Source organism: Mobula birostris, chromosome 6, assembly GCF_030028105.1.
Source record: "Mobula birostris isolate sMobBir1 chromosome 6, sMobBir1.hap1, whole genome shotgun sequence".
NCBI lineage: Eukaryota > Metazoa > Chordata > Chondrichthyes > Myliobatiformes > Myliobatidae > Mobula > Mobula birostris.
In genome coordinates this window covers 26,827,136-26,847,173 of record NC_092375.1, presented here as the reverse complement: position 1 = coordinate 26,847,173, position 20,038 = coordinate 26,827,136, and the positions used below count along the sequence as shown (strand labels likewise).

Below are 20,038 nucleotides of genomic sequence, written 5' to 3'. Positions count from 1 at the left end.
ATTTAGAAAATAATCTACACTTCTATTCTGAAGTGTGAGAACTGTTTATGTAAAAGTGACACCACATTCAACACTTATCCACAAACATCTTTGAAGCTTTGGACTTAATTCCTGCTTTAAGATGAGCTGCCTGATGTCAGCCAATTTTTGTGTCTAATGGTTGCTATTTCATTGGCTGTTACAGGAAGAAGTAGACGCTGGAGCAATCATTGTACAGAAAGTCGTGCCAGTGAAGGTGGGGGATACTGAAGAGACACTGTCAGAAAGAGTGAAAGAAGCTGAGCATGTGGCATATCCAGCTGCAATCCATCTGGTAGCCAGTGGAGAAATATGTTTGCGAGAAGATGGGAAGATTTGCTGGAAAGCGCAGAGCTGCAGTTGAAGCCAACCAACAGGGGCTCATTGGGATTGTTACAAAAAAAAATTAACGATTTACAAACTGTACCAAATACAGGTCCATGTTTAGTTTGTTTTTAGTATCTCTTTGGCACATTCCACACCAGCTGTGAATTCCAGAGAATCCCCTATGCACTAAGTTGTGCCCACTTTGATATTGTTACCTGAAATAGGTTATCAGTGATAGAACGTCTTGCCATTTCAACAGAGGGGTACTTTTACGGACTATAATAGAAAACTGGAGAAACAAATTTTAAAAAGTACATATTCTGTGGTACCAAAACTTTCAAAGATGAGTAATACTTTGTTTTTATCCTTTGACAGTCTCACGGTGACTTATCTTAAATGAACAATTTTGACCTTGAAAAGGAAAAGGAAAGCAGAAATGTGTGAAGTATTCCTAGACTGATGCAGACCAGGCATTAATTACAGCGGAAACAAACCAGTCCTGATGCAGGGTCTCAAACTGAAACTTAGGAGAGTTCCTTTCCTCCCACAGATGCTGCGCGATCTGCTGAGTTGCTCTAGATTACAGCATCGGCATTCTCCTGTGTCACGGCCGATGCCTTTGTCTTTGATAGTCCCATGGCAGAAGGTTAGACAAAAGTAACATGTAACGAATAAAGGAAACAGTAGGTTACAGAGGCAAAAGTAGTTTACTGATTGCTCTAGGTACCCTTCAACTGTTGTCTAAACTACCTGGTCAATACACACAGTAAGGGCTGGTTTAAGCTCTGCTGCAAACAGCTCATCAATACGAAAGATTCTGCAGATGCTGCAAATCCAGGGTAACACACATAAAATGCTGGAGGAACTCAGCGAGTCAGGCAGCGTCTATCAGGAGGAATAAACAGTTGAGGGTCTTGGACTGTTTATTGCCCTCCATAGATGCTGACTGACCCACTGAGTTCCTCCAGCATTTTCTGTAAACAACTCAGCTAAGTGACCAGAATTAAATGCAATGCTACTCTGTAGTGGCATCAGCGCTGGACTTCGGGGCGAGAGGTCCCGAGTTCGAATCCGGCCGGCTCCCTTGCACGCTCTCCATCCGTGCCTGGGTTGAGTGTCGAGCTAGCAACTCGACCTCATAAAGAAATCCTGGAGTGGGATGGGCTCTGCCAGGTTTCAGATGCCCAAGACGTGCCGTACGATGAGCAATCACCAAAAAGATCGGTGCAAAAAGCTTGTCATGACGGCGCCCCGATGACTCTACCAGCAGATAAGGGTGCGCACACACTCTGAATACGAAGGTTCCCTGCTGTCCCAAACGTCCTGTCATAAGCAAACCAGATATCAATTAACTTGGCTTTGAACTACTGTGATAAATAAACAGTGAAACTCCTGTAATCCAGTATTTGGCTGTGTGAAAATAGTCTGGCCTTTGTCTCACCCAGGATCTCCCACTACACTCAGTAGGACCACTCCCCTGTGCTCCCTTTGAATTCAGCAGGACTCTGGTTCCCGTACTCTGTTTAAACGCTTAATTCACTGGAATGTTTATTAGTGTAACATCTAAACGCAAAGTGACTTAAAAGTATGTTGGAGTATTAGAACGTAATGTAATACAGCACGGTAGGGGCTCTTCAGCCCACAGTGCGGGCGAACCTACATAAACCTACTCTATGATCAATCTAATCTTTCCCTTCTACACAGCCCATAACTCTCCATTTTTCTCACATCTATGTGCCTAAGTGTCTCTTAAATGTCCCTATGCACCACACAGTGTGTTCCAGACATAAACCACTCTGTGTGTGTGTGTGTGTGTGTGTGTGTGTGTGTGTGTGTGTCTGTGTGTGTGTGTGTGTATATATATATATATATAAAGAATCTACCTCTTGACGTCTCCTATAAACTTTCCTCCACTCACCTTAATAGACATTATATCCAAGAATCTGGGAATTCTGCCAGTCCAGCCCGGCACCACCAAAGTCCTGGAAGTGCTGAATTAATTGGGGTGTTTTATTTTGATAGTCTCGTGGCGACTTATTTTAAATGAACAATTTAGATTTTCATGCTGAATCTTCTTGATGTGGCAGTATATAAGCATGTGGAGTAAAGGTCGTGAGCAAATTCTTCAGTGAAATCTGCAAGCAAGGTGTCGGCAGAAAAATACTCGGGACTTTGCTGTTTCCATTTTCCTTTAACAGTTTAGTTGTGGTCTAAAGTAGCCTGAATGTTACTTATCATTCCTGAGTGTACATACTGCTAGACCTGCTCATGTTTTGCTGTAAGCTGGGAGCCATTCCCTGGGTCTTGAACAATTGGTTTCATGACTGCAGACTTGCTCCTACCTAGTGCTGGTTTTGTGGATGGGAATCTAACTCTGCACGTGGAAAGAAGATCTGCATATTAAAATTGTGGGACGTGTGAGTGCCTTTGTGAGTATTTCTATCTTCCCATTTGAGCTGGAAAATCAGATGGTGATGCCTCATTGTTGACACTAGTGCCATTTGCTTTGTTTTGATTTTGTTCCATGAGAAGATCTTCCATGGATGATGATAATTTTGCCTTTCTAGGAATATGAAATAAAATGAAAATGAATGCTTTTTTTTTGAAGAAATGTACTTTTGCTGCATTCTTCCTCATTAGAATAAAACAGTACAGCTGGCAGAAATCTGAAATAAAGACAAAGTGCCAGAAATACTCAACATGTATAGCAGCGTCCATGAAGAAGGAAACCAAAATAACACTTTGGCTCAACAGGAAATGCCAACATTTTCTGGTTCAACCCTTCAAAAACCTGATTTAAGCTTCATTTGCATGACTCCTCTCCCTCAAGAAGGAAGGTGTGGAACAGATCAAAATCTACAGAACCATCTTGTGTCCATTTCTCCAGGGGGTTTCTTTCACCATTCATCTTTCTGTGGGATTTTTTCCCCCACCTAGAATATACCCAATTGACAGGTGCAATGCCCACCTCCTCTGTGATTGCCAAGTTAACTTGGTCTGAAAATCACACAGGTGTACATTATACCGGGGTGCCATAGTTGCTTAGTGACTAACTCGATGCCAATGCAGCTCAGGGCATCGGAGTTCAATTCCAGCTCTCTCTCTAAGAAGTCTGTATATTCTTCCCGTGAGTGGGTGAGTTTCCTCCGACAGTCCACAAATATACCAGTTAGTAGGTTAATTGGTCCTTGTAAATTGTCCTGTGATTAGGCTAGGGTTAAATAGGAATGTTGCTGGGTGGTGCAGCTTGTTGGGCCGGAAGGGCCTGTTCCACACTTGACCTCTAAATAAAAATAAAAATCAAGTTTTTGTGTTTTCCTTGGGGAAAAAGCACAATTCAAACAGTGATACTCTGTTCTCTGCAACAGGAAACAGCTTTGCGTGTACATGAACTACTCTGCCTGTGGAGGTTAGATTATGTTTGGTTTTCTTGCCGCAGTACCATTTGCAGCAGCTCCTGAAGATCTCACCTCAGTCTGAGCGTCACTGGTGAATTCAGGCTGTTCATATTCCATGCAGGCTGGCAGACTGGGCATAGGGATTTGCCTGCATTGACGGCTTCTCTAGGTTGCAGGCAGTCATGAACGGTGTATTGCTAAGACTTTCCAGGAAATCTTCTGTCAGGAGCACCAGTCTGTGGCTGGGAAGGAAAGTCCTCTTGCACAATGAAAATGCCTCTTGAAGGTTTCTGTTCTTTTCTAGTATGTCCAACTCCCTCTGTTATCCTGGGAATACACTCAAATTCACCAACTATCATTATAGTATCAATTCATTAAATAATAATACTTGCTTTTTTTTGGTATTGGTTTATCATTGTCACGTGTCAATATAAAATGAATTGTCTTGTCTTGCACACTGCACATACAGATGAAATCATTACAAGGTGCATTGAGGTAGGACAATAACAATGCAGAATAAAATCTAAGTGCAATGTAGGTAAACGATAGAAGTGCAGTATCATAACAAGGTAGATTGTGAGGCCAAGAGGTCCATTCCAGAGACTGATAACAGTGGGGGTAGAAGCTGTCCTTGAGCCTGGCGTTTTGAATCTTCTGCCCAATGGGCGAGGGGAGAAGAGAGAATGTCTGGGGTGGATGGGATTCCTCTGAAGTGCTGGCTGCCGAGGCTAAATGCTAGCAGCTGTAAGATCGTATGATGGTTCAATGGAGAACCAATGGTGCTACATCCAGAAATTTGATGCCGCTGGCCCGTGAACCTCGAAACTGAAGATCTCAATTGAGCACAACGGTAGTAATGATAGTTGGTGAATGGTAGTAGGTAAAGGACTAATAGTCCAGCAATCTGCATTCAAAACCCCCATTTAAAATCAGACTAATAAAGCAAACGAGTCATTAGTATTAATGGCATCGAAACAACTGGATTGCTATAAAACTTCATTTGGGTTAGTGTTTTGTTCAAAGGATCAGATTGATCTATATGTGACTCCTGACCCACATGCGTGGTTGACAATGCTTTGTTGCAGTTGCCTGGCAAGCACTCAGTTAGCACAATATAATCTGCAGATGCTGGGATCAAAGCAACACTCACAACACGCCGGAGGAACTCAGCAGGTCGGGCAGCATCCGTGGAAATGATGAGTCGACGTTTCGAGCCGCAACCCTTCGTCAGGACTGTCACTGCCTATAAAAAGTATTCAACCCCCACCCCTGAAAGTTTTCATATTTTATTTTACAGCACAGAATCAGAGTGGATTTAGTTTGGCTTTTTTTTTGACATTCAACAGAGAAAGACTTTCGCGTCAAGGTGAAGACAGATCTCTACAAAACAATCTAAGTTAATTACAAGTATGAAACAAAATAATTGATTGCTTAAGTATTCACCCCCTTTAATATGACACACCAAATCATCACTGGTGGAGCGAATTGGTTTTAGAAATCACATAATTAGTTAAATGGGGGGTCTGTTTTTGGAAACTTGTGTGCAGTCAAGTTTGAATAAACTGTAGTAATCTGGACGTTCCAACTGCTGGTGAATCAGTATCCCGGCAAAAACTACACCACGAAGACAAAAGAACGCTCCAAGCAACTTCGTGAAAAGGTTATTGAAAAGCATGTCAGGAGATGGATACAAGAAAAATTCAATCAGTGGATATCCCTTGGAGTACATTTAAGTCAACCAACAAATGGAAAGAATATGACACAGGTGTAAATCTGCTTAGAGCAGGCCATGCTCAAAAAATGAGTGACTGTGAGAAGGGGATTAGTGAGGGAGGCCACCAAGAGACCTATGACAATTCTGGAGGAGTTGCCAGCTTCAGTGGCTGAGATGGGAGAGACAGCATATACAACAACTATTGCCCGGGTGCTTCACCAGTTGTAGCTTTATGGGAGAGTGGCATAGAGAAAGAGAAGATGAAAAAAAAGCTCATGAAATCTTGACTAGAGTTTGCCAGAAGGCATGTGGGAGACTGAAGTCAGTTGGAATAAGGTTCTATGGTCTGATGAAACCAAAATTGAGCCTTTTGGCCATCAGATTAAATGCTATCATCCGAAACAACAAAGTTGATGTCCTGGAGTGGCTAAGTCAGAGTCCAGTCCACAATCTGATTAGAATTTGTGGTTGGTCTTGAAAAGGCCTGTTCAATCATGATCCCTGTGCAATCTGACACAGCTTGAGCAGTTTTGTAAAGAATGGGAAAAAATTGCAGTGTCCAGATGTGCAAAGCTGATAGAGACCCATCCACATAGACTCATGGCTGTAATTGATGTCAGAGTGGCATCTACTAAATAGGGGGTAAGTAATTAAGAAATCAATTATATTGTGTTTAATTGTAATAAATTTACATCAATTTGTAGAAATTTGTTTTCACTTTGACGTGAAAGAGTCTTTTCTGGTAATCAGTGTCAAAGAAGCCAAATTAAGTCCACTGTGATTCAATGTTGTAAAACAATAAAACATGAAAACTTCCAAGCGTTGTTGATACTTTTGATAGGCACTCTATGTTTGGACAGCAGCTGCTTAAGAAGGTAACTCTCCGTCTATTTCTCAGTGTTTGGATCCTAGTAAAGCAAGTGAGTACAACTCCTTATGGGACTCATAGACAGAATCAGCTGACCCTCAATGCTCTCCTCAAAAAGCAGAATTTTGTTGTAAATTTAATTGTTATTGAATTCATACTATCCATTCTGCAATTAACAATGACAAATAATTTTAAGTCCTATGTTGAATTTTGGAATTTAAAGTTGCACGTATGTAGGAACTTGCCAAGGATATGAAATCAACTCTCCATCCTTTTGCTATAATATAATTTCAATCTGCCATACTCTGTTCTTGCTACTACCATCGGGAAGGAGGTACAGGAGCCTTAGGACCCACACCACTAGGTTTAGAAACATTTATTACCCTACAACCATCAGGCTCCTGAATCAGCGTGGACAACTTAGCTCACTGCAACACTGACTGGATTCCAAACCTATGGACTCACTTTCAAGGACTCTGCAACTCATGTTCTCAATATTATTTGTTTATTTTTAATTTACACAATTTGTCTTCTTTTGCACATTGGTTGTTAATCAGGTCTTTGCTTATGTATTGTTCTTTTTTTATGCCTTGTGGTGTGTTGGGCTGAATTTGTTTTCCGCTTCCTTAACATTTGCCTGTTTTATACGAGGCCAAGTTGCTGGCTCGGCGCTCAACCCAGCACGGATGGAAAGCATGCAAGGGAACAGCCAGATTCGAACCTGGGATGCCACAGCACCACCAGCCTTTGTTTATGCATGTTTTTTTTTCATAGATTCTATTGTATTTCTTTATTGTTTCTGTAGATGCCTGCAAGAAAATGAATCTCACAGTCATATATGGTAACATACAGAATATAATTTTGATTTTTCAAAAAAAACTTTGACTTTTTGACTTTGACTTTGAAATAGAAAATGTCCCTGATATTTAATGGCATGGGAGGAATGATTAAATAAAAGCAGTTGCTGAGATAAGCTTTAAGAGGTGACTGATAAGCAAATATTTTATTCCCTTTGTTTTTTTCCCTTGTAACTATTCTTACAATTGTTTTCCAGATTTTCCATCCAGTATAAAATTTTCTTCTCAGTGTCTCTCCTTTTGAAATTGAGGAATGGGTTTTCAATTTACCCATCTGTTAAATGCTGTACTAACCGTAAGCATGAAGGGCTGTCTTTTTTATTAACCTTGAATGTACACTAGCTGTTTCACATTTGGTTTAATTAAATCATTTCCAAGCAGTTACTTAAAAATGACAAGTTGTTCAGCCACAAGAAATGCTTTCCAGTGCAAGGCTGACATTTGATTTTGTGCCTGCTAATTGCACATTTTATGTAAGAGCAGGCAGACTAGCATATACAACTTGAAATGAAAATGCTTTTCCATTAATGGCAAACTGGAAGATAGCTCAGTTTGGCTTGGAAATTCTATCATTTAGCTCAATGTTTACATGTGAGAAGAGTCTGAATTTCTCATAAGATATCCTTTAACTGGTTCAGGAGAGAAGGCATTAGATGTTCTTAGATTCAATGTGTTGAAAGCTGAAGATGGTAGATCTGGGACAGTAAGAATCCAGGGATATGAGCATTGTGCATGTTACAGGAGCGCCACATTGAACAGCATTACAGGTGATGTTTACCTTACTCCTGCCTCCATAAGACTATAATATAGGAGTAGGATCAGCCCATTCAGCCCATCGAGTCTGCTCCATTATTCAATTGTGGCTTATTCATTTTTTCTTTTCTCAACTCTGTTCCCTTGCAGTCTCCATGTCGCCCTTGACCTGCTTATCACTCAATAATCTATCAATCCCTACCTTAAATATATCCATAGAGTTGGCCTCCACATCTCCCTAGCTGAAGAAATTCCTCTTAATCTCAATTCTGACAAGACACCCCTTTATTCTGAAGCTGTGCCCTCGGATCCTGGACTCTCTTGCTACTGGAAGCATCCTCTCCAAATCCACTTTTTTTAGGCTTTTCAGTATTCAGTAGGTTTCAGTGAGATCCCCCTCCACCTCCCATCCTAAACTCCACTGAGTACCTGTCTAGAGCCATCAAACACCCCTCATATGTTAAGCCTTTCATTCCCAGTATCTTTGTTGTGAACCTCCACTGGACCCTCTCGAAGGACAGCACATCCTTCTTTAGATATGGGGCTCAAAGTTGTCACTATATTCCAAGAGTGGTCTGACCAGCACCTTTTAAAGCCTCGGCTGCACATCTTGTTTTTATATTTCTAGTCCTCTTGAAATGAAAACCAATATTGGATTGCCTTCCTTACTACCAACTCAACCTGTACGTTAAAGTTGAGGGAATCCTCAACTACGATGCCCAAGGCCCTTTTCACCCCTGATTTATGAATGCTTCCCCATTTAGAACACTTTAATTCTTCCTGCCTAAGTGCATATCCTTACACTTCCCTAAGCTTTATTCTACCTCTCACTGCTTTGGCCATCTCCTAACCTGTCCATGTAGTTCCACATAGTCCCTGGCTCTGCAACGCTACCTGCCTCAGCGCCCATCTTTGTACTGTTTACAGTAATACAGCAGTGAAACAGGCCCTTCAGCCCAACTGATCTATACTGACCACAGCTGCTAGCCCCAGTTGCTGATTCAGCCCATTCCTCTAAGCCCCTCCTCTCCAGGTACCTATGAAATGTTGCAGTTGAACCCACCATGAAAATTTTCTTCGCCAGGTCATTCCAGATACTCACGACCTCGTCAACTTCTTTTAAAATCTCTTCCTGTTTATCGTGTATCTATACCCTCTAGTTTTGGACTCCCTAACCCTGGGGAAAGTATGATGGCCTTATCCAAACGCCTGCTGATTTTATAAACTTCTGTGAGCTCACTTTTCATTCTCCTAATTTCCAGGAAATAACGATCCAGTGTGGCCAACCTCCCCCGATAATTCATATCCTTTAATCCAAGCAACATCCTCATAAATTGTCTTCTATGCCTTCTCCAGCTTGACAATGTCTTTCCTAAAACAGGGTTAGCATACAGGTGTGGTCTCACTAATGACTTATATAATTGAACCATAATGTTCCTACTCCTAAACTCGTTAGCTTGACTGATGGAGGCCAGTCCACCAACCCATCCACTTGTGCGGCCACTTTCCGCGAACTGCATTTCTACTCCCAGCTACCACTTTCTGAATATTTGACAGTGCCCTGCTATTCACTGTATATGTCTACCCTGGTTTGAAAGCCCAAACTACATCGCCACACATTTAGCCATTGAAAATCATCCTCGGCCCATCTCTCTAACTGATCTGGAGTTCTTCATGATTTGTTGTAACCTACCTTCACTATCAACAAGACCTCCTAATTTAATAAATTAGCAAAATTCCTAATTATACCATGTACTTGCACATCCAAATCATTCATATACTTTGTGAATAAAAGAAGTCCCAACACCAAACTCTGGGTCACCCCACTAGTCACAGGTTACACCTTCAACCATCACTCTCTACTCCCATCATCGATCCAATTTTGAACCCAGCTCGTTAGTTCCCCATGTATCCCATGCAACATAAGCTTCCTGATCAGCCTGCCATGTAGGACCCTGTCAAAGGCCTGACTAAAGTCCATAACACTGCATCCACTGTCCTATCTTCATCTATCCCCTTAAGTTACCACTTTGAAAAATTCCAAGAGATTAGTCTGACAACAGCTGTGCACAAAACCATGTTCACTATTGCTGATCAGGCTTTGACTACCCAATTGATGGTAGATCTTGTCCCTCATAAGTCCTTCCTGTAACTTCCCTACAAATGAAGATAGGTTCACTGGCCTATAATTCCTTGGCCTGTCCTTGCTACCCTTCTTAAACAATGAAACAACATTAGCTCTCCCTCTAGTCATCTGAACTTTGTCAATGGTTAACAACAAAGGAAATAACTTAACAAGGGAAAAGGAGCTGGTGTCTTTCTGGCTAAACTCTTGCCGGGCTTCTAGCCCGGGTACAGGTATCGATGTTTCAATGACAAACTCTGTCATCTTTATCAGGGATGACTTTACAAGGGCGTCCCTTAAGAGATCCACTTGGTCATGTCCTGGTTTGCGCCACCTTAGTGTGCTTTAAGGCTGAAAATACCTCCTTCCTTGTCATATGTATATAGAACATAGAACATAGAATAGTACAGCACATTACAGGCCCTTCGGCCCACAATGTTGTGCCAACCCTCAAATCCTGCCTCCCATATAACCCCCCACCTTAAATTCCTCCATATACTGTACCTGTCTAGTAGTCTCTTAAACTTCTAGTGTATCTGCCTCCACCACTGACTCAGGCAGTGCATTCCATGCACCAACCACTTTCTGAGTAAAAAAACCTTCCTCTAATATCTCCCTTGAACTTCCCACCCCTTACCTTAAAGCCATGTCCTCTTGTGTTGAGCAGTGGTGCCCTGGGGAAGAGGCACTGGCTATCCACTCTATCTATTCCTCTTAATAACTTGTACACCTCTATCATGTCTCCTCTCATCCTCCTTCTCTCCAAAGAGTAAAGCCCTAGCTCCCTTAATCTCTGATCATAATCCATACTCTCTAAACCAGGCAGCATCCTGGTAAATCTCCTCTGTACCCTTTCCAATATTCCAATATCTCACTACTTATTTCCCTCATTTCTTTGGCATCCATAATATTCTCCTTAGTAAACACTGAGGAGAAATTGACATTAGAAATCAGCCATCTCCTGCGTCTTCACCCACAGGCAGCCCTGATAATATTTAAGTGTCTCTCCCAAGGCATCCTTTTACTGTTAATATAACAGTAAAACCATGCTGGGATTATCTCGAACTCTGCCTGCCAATCCTACTTGTGTGCCTGCCAATGTCAGAACCACTCAGCACATCTACACGGAGCACTGCCACAAGAAAGCTCATTCACCATCAAAGACCCTCGCCATCCTCTCTTCTCTCTACTACTATCAGGTAGGACGGTAGGGATAACTTCACTCACCACAGCTCTGAACTGATTCTACGACTTACAGACTCACTTTCAAGGACTTTGCAACTCATTTTCTCAGAATTATTTTCGTATATTTGCACAATTTGTCTTCATAGTCATAGTCATAGTCATACTTTATTGATCCCGAGGGAAATTTGGTTTCGTTGCAGTTGCACCAACCAAGAACAGAGTATAAATATAATAATATATTTATTCGTTTGGACATTGGCCATTTGACAGTCTTTGTTTATGTGTAGTTTTTTTTTTGTAAATTCTGTTGTATTTCTTTATTTTTCCATAAATATTTGCAAGAAAATGAATCTTGAGGTAGTATATGGTAACATGTACTTTGATAATAAATTTTACTTTGATATTGAAGTCTCACTTGCTTCTAATATTTTGAAATTATAACTTCTTTATCAGAATCAGGTTTATTAATCACTGATATATGTTGTGAAATTTGTGGCAGCAGTCCAGTCCAGACCAATTTTTAAAAATAACCGGTTACAATAAGAAATATATTAAGAAATAGTAGTGCAAAAAGAGAGTGATGTGGTGGGGTAGTGTTCATGGACAATTCATATAACTGACGGCTTATTTCACACCCTGCAGAAAATTCCCTCAAATTGTACGACTTCATACCGGTCTCTAAAATATGACATTAAATTGACACACATCAGTGCTTCTTGGATTTGATGTGATGAAAGTGATAATGTTGCTAAACGGCAGTGATTAGAGTTGTTCCGGTTGATTAAAGAGGCTTCTATTTCCAGTGTTCTTATTGCTTTGCTTTTGCATTGTCTGCTTTTATATTTATCTGTTACATGATCTGACCTAGTTCTCTTGTCTCATTCCTACACAAAGCCCAGATGCCTGCCCTATTGCTTATTGTATTTGTCTGTTGGAGCCCTCGCTGCTCCCCCTGGCGGCGGCGGCGGCGGCGGCAATTACTACAGTTGCATTGTGGGAAGTCCTAGGCCGCAGGCCGGACAACTACCATGGCGACCAACATCGAGGAGATTTTCCGCTCGTTTGTGGTGAAGAAGATCAAGGAGATCGAGGACGAGAAGCACCAGAGGTAACGGCGCGTCTGCTCGATAAATGACGTGGAGGTCAAGAAAGGAGGCGGCACAGTTTTCGGTGCCCCGGTTAGAGGAAGGTCCGCGCGGCCTCCGGTGTTGCGAGCAGACGGTGGCTGCTGCGCGCTACCCGGCCCCGGGCTGTGAGGGAGAGTGTGAGGGGGTAGGGGAGAGCTCAGCTGGTGCTGTTGTTGCTGGCGTTCGGGCCGACCAATCCTCTAGTGGCCCCGAAGCCTGGTGTTGGGTTGGGGAGCGAGCGCGGTGTTGGAGGAGTTAGGGAAGGTGCTGGAGGGGGGAAGAGTGCAGTGTTGAGGGTGGGGGGGGGCATAGCTGGCACTTTAGGGGAAAGCATGGGATGGATGATTTGAACACGAAATGTTCTGCAGATGCAACACTCAAGATGATGCAGGAACTCAGCAAGTCAGGCAGTATCTGTGGAGGGGAATAAACATGATAAAGGTTTTGGCTCGAAACATCAATTGTTTGTTTCCCTACAAAGACGCTGCCTGACGCGTGAGTACAGTAATTTGGCTGTCTAGGAGCTCAGGAGAAGGAGTTGATTCAGGAGAGTAACTTAAGAGCTCGGGTGAAAGCGAGGTTACTAGTGACAGCCTGCGATGATCCAGCAGCATCGTGGCAGTTGTTGGGCACCCAGGGCTAGAAATTTGTTGGGTGAGCACATCCAAATGAGCTCGGAGGATTGGGGCTTTTTCGCCAGTCTGGTAGCCTTAGGACACACCAGGGCAGGTGCAATGTGGGCAAAATCCAGTTCATTTGATAATCCTGGTTACTGACCAGTGGGACCCAGGCTATTGGCCCAGTGAGCATTGCCTATATACTACTTCAGTAAGCTCACTGCACAGCCCAGCCATTAAACTTAGAAGGTTGGAAAGCTGAGAGCAGCAAGCCAGAGGGCTCAACATGGAGCTCTTACCATTGAAATCTTAGCTGCTCAATAGCCTGATGTATGGTACTCGAAAATGCTGCATGCAGTTTGAACAGAACATCATTATAAAATGGCACTGACCAAGATATGTTTAAGTGCTGCTTGCTGTGTGAGCACGTGGCCAAGTGGTTAAGGCATTGGACTAGCTACCTGAAGGTCATGAGTTCGAGCCCCAGCCGAGGGAACGTGTTGTGTCCTTGAGCAAGGCACTTAATCACACATTGCTCTGCGACGACACTGGTGTATGGGTCCTAATGCCCTTCCCTTGGACAACACTGGTGTCGTGGAGAGGGGAGACTTGCAGCATGGGCAACTGCTGGTCTTCCATACAACCTTGAAGACTTTCCAGGCGCAGATCCATGGTCTCGCAAGACTAATGGATGCTGTGTGTCACTCAAGATTTCCAGCAATTGCAGAATTGCTTGTGTTTTTGATTATCTATGGGCCCATCTGATCTCCCTAATCCAGTGATTATCAAAAACATGAGATTCTGCAATTGCTGGAAATCTTGAGCGACACATACACCCAGACTGCTGGTGGAACTCAGCAATTCAGGCAGCATTTATGGAGGGAAATAAACAGTTGATGTTTTGTGACAAGATGAAGGGCAGATCATGTCTAACAAGCCTGATAGAGTTCTTTGAGGAGGTGACTGGGCATATAGATGAGGGTAGTGCAGTGGATGTGGTCTACATGGATTTTAGTAAGGCATTTGACAAGGTTCCACATGGTAGGCTTATTCAGAAAGTCAGAAGGCATGGGATCCAGGGAAGTTTGGCCAGGTGGATTCAGAATTGGCTTGCTTGCAGAAGGCAGAGGGTGGTGGTGGAGGGAGTATATTCAGATTGGAGGGTTGTGACTAGTGGTGTCCCACAAGGATCTGTTCTGGGACCTCTACCTTTCGTTATTTTTATTAATGACCTGGATGTGGGGGTAGAAGGGTGGGTTAGCAAGTTTGCAGACGACACTAAGGTTGGTGGTGGTGTTGATAGTGTAGAGGATTGTCGAAGACATTGATAGGATGCAGAAGTGGGCTGAGAAGTGGCAGATGGAGTTCAACCCGGAGAAGTGTGAGGTGATACACTTTGGAAGGACAAACTCCAAGGCAGAGTACAAAGTAAATGGCAGGATACTTGGTAGTGTGGAGGAGCAGAGGGATCTGGGGGTACATGTCCACAGATCCCTGAAAGTTGCCTCACAGGTAGATAGGGTAGTTAAGAAAGCATATGGAGTGTTAGCTTTCATAAGTCGAGGGATAAAGTTTAAGAGTCGCGATGTAATCATGCAGCTCTATAAACCTCTGGTTAGGCCACATTTGGAGTACTGTGTCCAGTTCTGGTCGCCTCACTATAGGAAGAATGTGGAAGCATTGGAAAGAGTATAGAGGAAATTTACCAGGATGCTGCCTGGTTTAGAGAGTATGGATTATGATCAGAAATTAAGGGAGTGCGTTCAGTGCATTCAACACCATCTGTCCTGCTCTGCTGGGGGAGAAGCTGACAGCGATGCAGGTGGATGCTTCCCTAGTATCATGGATTCTTGATTACCTGACTGGCAGACCACAGTACGTGTGCTTGCAACACTGTGTGTCCGACAGAGTGATCAGCAGCACTGGGGCTCCACAGGGGACTGTCTTGTCTCCCTTTCTCTTCACCATTTACACCTCAGACTTCAACAACTACTGCACAGAGTCTTGTCATCTTCAGAAGTTTTCGGATGACTCTGCCATAGTTGGATGCATCAGCAAGGGAGATGAGATTGAGTACAGGGCTACGGTAGGAAACTTTGTCACATGGTGTGAGCAGAATTATCTGCAGCTTAATGTGAAAAAGACTAAGGAGCTGGTGGTAGACCTGAGGAGAGCTAAGGTACCGGTGACCCCTGTTTCCATCCAGGGGGTCAGTGTGGACATGGTGGAGGATTACAAGTACCTGGGGATACAAATTGACAATAAACTGGACTGGTCTAAGAACACTGAGGCTGTCTACAAGAAGGGTCAGAGCCGTCTCTATTTCCTAAGGAGACAGGTTCTTTAACATCTGCCGGACGATGCTGAGGATGTTCTACGAGTCTGTGGTGGCCAGTGCTATCATGTTTGCTGTGGTGTGCTGGGGCAGCAGGCTGAGGGTAGCAGACATCAACAGAATCAACAAACTCATTCGTAAGGCCAGTGATGTTGTGGGGATGGAACTGGACTCTCTGACGGTGGTGTCTGAAAAGAGGATGCTGTGTAAGTTGCATGCCATCTTGGACAATGTCTCCCATCCACTACATAATGTACTGGGTGGGCACAGGAGTACATTCAGCCAGAGACTCATTCCACCGAGGTGCAGCACAGAGCGTCATAGGAAGTCATTCCTGCCTATGGCCATCAAACTTTACAACTCTTCCCTTGGAGGGTCAGACACCCTGAGCCGATAGGCTGGTCCCGGACTTATTTCATAATTTACTGGCATAATTTACATATTACTATTTAACTATTCATGGTTCTATTACTATTTATTATTTATGGTGCAACTGTAACAAAAACCAATTTCCCCCGGGATCAATAAAGTATGACTATGAGCTAGGGCTTTACTTTTTGGAGAGAAGGAGGATGAGAGGAGACATGATAGAGGTGTACAAGATATTAAGAGGAATAGATAGAATGGATAGCCAGCGCCTCTTCCCCAGGGCACCACTGCTCAATACAAGAGGTCATGGCTTTAAGGTAAGGGGTGGGAAGTTTAAGGGGGATATTAGAGGAAGGTTTTTTACTCAGAGAGTGGTTGGTGTGTGGAATGCACTGCCTGAGTCATTGGTGGAGGCAGGTACACTAGTGAAGTTTAAGAGACTACGAGACAGATATATGGAGGAATTTAAGGTGGAGGGTTATATGGGAGGCAGGGTTTGAGGGTCGGCACAACATTGTGGGCCGAAGAGCCTGTACTGTGCTGTACTATTCTATGTTCTATGCTTCATTCAGACCCTGAAGAAGGGTTCGGTCTGAAACATTGAGTATTTATTCATTTCCATAAATGCTGCTTGACCTGCTGAGTTCCTCCAGCATTTTGTATGTCTTGCAGCTGATGTACCCTGTTATCAGATGTCTACTTTGTGAAGGTCCTTAACTCTCCCCAAAAACATGTGATGCTGGTGATCTCTGAGGATCTAACCTGGTCCCAACATACTGATGCAACTGTAAAGAAGGCAAGAAGCAACATGTCTATCATTAGGAGCTTAAAGAGATTTGGCTTGTCAGCTAAAACACTCAGACTTCGACAGGTGCATCGTGGAGAGCATTCTGACAAGTTGCATCACCGTCTGGTATGGAGGGGGGTTGCTGCTGAACAGGATCGAAAGAAGCTGCAGAAAGTTGTAAAATTAAGTTAGCTCCAGGCTGGCTGGTGGCGCAGTGACATCGGTGCCGGACCCAGGAGCAGAGGTTCCTGGGTTCGAAACCAGTCGGGTCCGCTCCCGAGTACGCTTTCCTTCCGTGCCGGGTTGAGTGACAAGATCGCAACTCGACCTCGTAAAATAAGGGAGAATACTGTGGAAATGTCTCTGTGAGGAGTGGCACACCACACACTCTCTCTGTTCCATGCCTTGTAAAAAGCCATGAGGATGTTCTACGAGTCTGTGGTGGCCAGTGCGATCATGTTTGCTGTTGTGTGCTGGGGCAGCAGGCTGAGGGTTGCAGACACCAACAGAATCAACAGACTCATTCGTAAGGCCAGTGATGTTGTGGGGATGGAACTGGACTCTCTGACGGTGGTGTCTGAAAAGAGGATGCTGTCCAAGTTGCATGCCATCTTGGTCAATGTTTCCCATCCACTACATAATGTACTGGTTGGGCACAGGAGTACATTCAGCCAGAGACTCATTCCACCGAGATGCAACACAGAGTGTCATAGGAAGTCATTCTCGCCTGTGGCTATCAAACTTTACAACTCCTCCCTTGGAGGGTCAAACACCCTGAGCCAATAGGCTGGTCCTGGACTTATTTCCTGGCATAATTTACATATTACTATTTAACTATTTATGGTTTTATTACTATGTATTACTTATGGTGCAACTGTAACGAAAACCAATTTCCCCCGGGATCAATAAAGTATGACTATGACTATGAAAAAGACATCACGCACGCACGCAGGCGCACACACACAGACTCGCATGCACGCAAGCACACACAAAAAAAAATAAGTTAGCTCCATCTTGGGTAGTAGCCTCTGTAGATCCTCAGAAGAAAGGTGACGTCCATGATTAAGGACCCTCATCACCCAGGGCATGCCCTCTTCTCACTGTTACTGTCAGGTAGGAGGTACAGAAACCTGAAGGCACACACTCGGTGATTCAGGAACAGCTTCTTCCCCTCTGCCATCCGATTCCTAAATGGACATTGAATCCATGAATACTACCTCACTTTTTAAAAAATACATATTATTTCTGTTTTTGCACTATTTTTAATCTATTCAATTTGCATATATTGATTTATTTCTTAGCTATATTATCATGCATTGCTTTGTACTGCTGCTGGTGGGCACATGGCCAAGTGGTTAAGGTATTGGACTAGCAACCTGAAGGTTGTGAGTTCGTGAGTTCGAGCCCCAGCCGAGGGAACGTGTTGTGTCCTTGAGCAAGGCACTTAATCGCACATTGCTCTGCAACGACACCGGTGCCAAGCTGTATGGGTCCTAATGCCCTTCCCTTGGACAACATTGGTGTCGTGGAGAGGGGAGACTTGTCAGGTGCAGATCCATGGTCTCGCAAGACTAACGGATGCTGCTGCTAAGTTAACAAATATCACGACACATGTTGGTGATAATAAACCTGATTCTGCAATCGTTCAACATCTGGTTTTATGGGTATTAATATAGTTGATGTAGTTACTGATACATTTATTCATGTTTCTTTTTAACTCAGAATGGAATTGGCACTATAGCAGTCAGTATATTGCCTCACATGGTAACGAAAAACAATTGAGATTCTGTGGTATTAATTGGAGGGGGTATGGTATAACTGCAACTGATGAGCTGTTAAAGTGTTGTGAGGATATTTCTAACACAATGAGTGGGCTAAAGCTATATTTAACTAACCAATGTATGTAAATATCAGCTGATAAGACTGATATGGGAGAAGGAACAGTCTGTACAGGTTTTCTTTTTGTATGCTTTAGTTGGAGAAAGAACTACAAGGAAAATAAATTTCTGTATTAATATTTTTCACCCTGTAACTTTATTTTCACTAATTAAAGGGGCACGTGTTTGCTGCACTAATTATCGGGATCACATTTATTATCATTGACTTAATGCAAAGTCATAAAAATTAATGTGATTTGGAAAATAGAGCGGCGGGGGGGGGGTAGTGAGGGAAAAGTAAAGTAGTGTTCATGGGCTGTTCATAAACCTGATGGCAGAGTTGCTGAAGCTGTTCCAAAGTCATTGAGTGTGAGTCTTCAGCCTGTCCTCCCAGAAACAGTAATGAGAAAAGGGCATGCCCAGGATAGTGAAGGTTCCTTAGTGATGCATGTAGACTTCTTGCGGCTCTGCTTCTTGAAGGTATCCTCGGTGGTGGGGGTGGGGGCGGTTGTGCCTGTGATCGAGCTGCCTGAGTCTATAACCCTCCACAGGCTCTTGCGACCGTGTGCATTGGAGCCTCCGCGTCAGTCAGAATGCTCTCCACTATCCATCTGTAGAAATATTTGGTGACAAACTGAGTCTCCTCAAACTCCTAATGAAGTAGAGCTGCCAGTATGCCTTCTTCATGATTACGTCATTGTGTTGGTTCCAGGATAGATCCTCCGACATGCTGACGCCCAGGAACTTGAAGCCGCTCACCCTTTCCACCACTGATCCCTCAATGAGGACTGGTGTGTGATCTGATATTTCCATCCTGAAGTTCACAATCAGTTCCTGGGTCTTGTTGTTGTTAATTGTGAGGTTATTCTTATGATACAACTCAACCAGTTGATCCTCCTCACCAACAACAATGGTATTATACTCATTTCCTTCTGTAGCAGTGTGGCAGAGGTTTGGAATTTGAACTTAATTAACATATTGGGACTTCAGTTAATACGTGGCTTCATGAGTTAGACGTAGTGAAGGATGAATGCTGCAGTTTGCTAGTAGAATATTAAGCTGTTGTTGGAGCTTGGTGGATTTTGTGGTAAATTAATCTGAGCTCTATTGTATATCTAATATAAAGATTATAATTTCTGTTGTATACAATATAATACTGGGCATATAAATACACTTTGATCTAATTGTGTTTGTGTTTTGGTGAAATATTTTGCCCAACTTTCTTGCTGAGTGCTCTTGCTTTTCAAACTTACAGATTTAGAAGGCACTACTGAAGAAGGGGGACTTACTGGTGGTCTTTAAAGCAAGAAACACGACTAAACACTCTTTAATAACGCTTTTTCTGGGTGTTGGTCTTTTTTATAATTGGGTACTTTCTTGTTTCTTGCTTTGTGGCTGCCTGTAAGCAGACCAATCTCAAGGTTGTAGAATTTATACACATGTTTACAGATTGTTGACAATAAGTTTACCAGCTTTTCAGTGGCAATTTGCAAAAATCTTCAGTCCTGACGAAGGGTCCCGGCCCAAAACGTTGACTGTACCTCTTCCTATGGATGCTGCCTGACCTGCTGCGTTAACCAGCATTTTTTGTGTGTGTTACAAAATTTAGAGGTGATTTTCATCATAACATTTCCTGAAGTGAATCTACAATGTACATGTACAAGAAAACTAATATGTCTCT

At 43.2% G+C, this 20,038-nt stretch overlaps 2 protein-coding genes across 7 annotated transcripts in view; both read left to right on the top strand.

Annotated features, from left to right (window-relative positions):
• Positions 1-2,942, top strand: part of gart (phosphoribosylglycinamide formyltransferase) — a 59,328-nt gene extending 56,386 nt beyond the window's left edge. The window contains exon 22 of the mRNA XM_072260059.1: positions 185-2,942. Within this exon, the coding sequence (XP_072116160.1) occupies positions 185-382 (198 nt within the window). The 3' untranslated portion in view covers positions 383-2,942. The remainder of the gene's footprint in view (positions 1-184) is intronic.
• A 9,300-nt stretch (positions 2,943-12,242) lies between these two features.
• Positions 12,243-20,038, top strand: part of LOC140198874 (uncharacterized) — a 52,587-nt gene continuing 44,791 nt past the window's right edge. For all 6 annotated transcript variants that reach the window (XM_072260052.1, XM_072260050.1, XM_072260056.1 and 3 more), the window contains exon 1: positions 12,243-12,353. In XM_072260052.1, the coding sequence (XP_072116153.1) occupies positions 12,274-12,353 (80 nt within the window). In that variant the 5' untranslated portion in view covers positions 12,243-12,273. The remainder of the gene's footprint in view (positions 12,354-20,038) is intronic.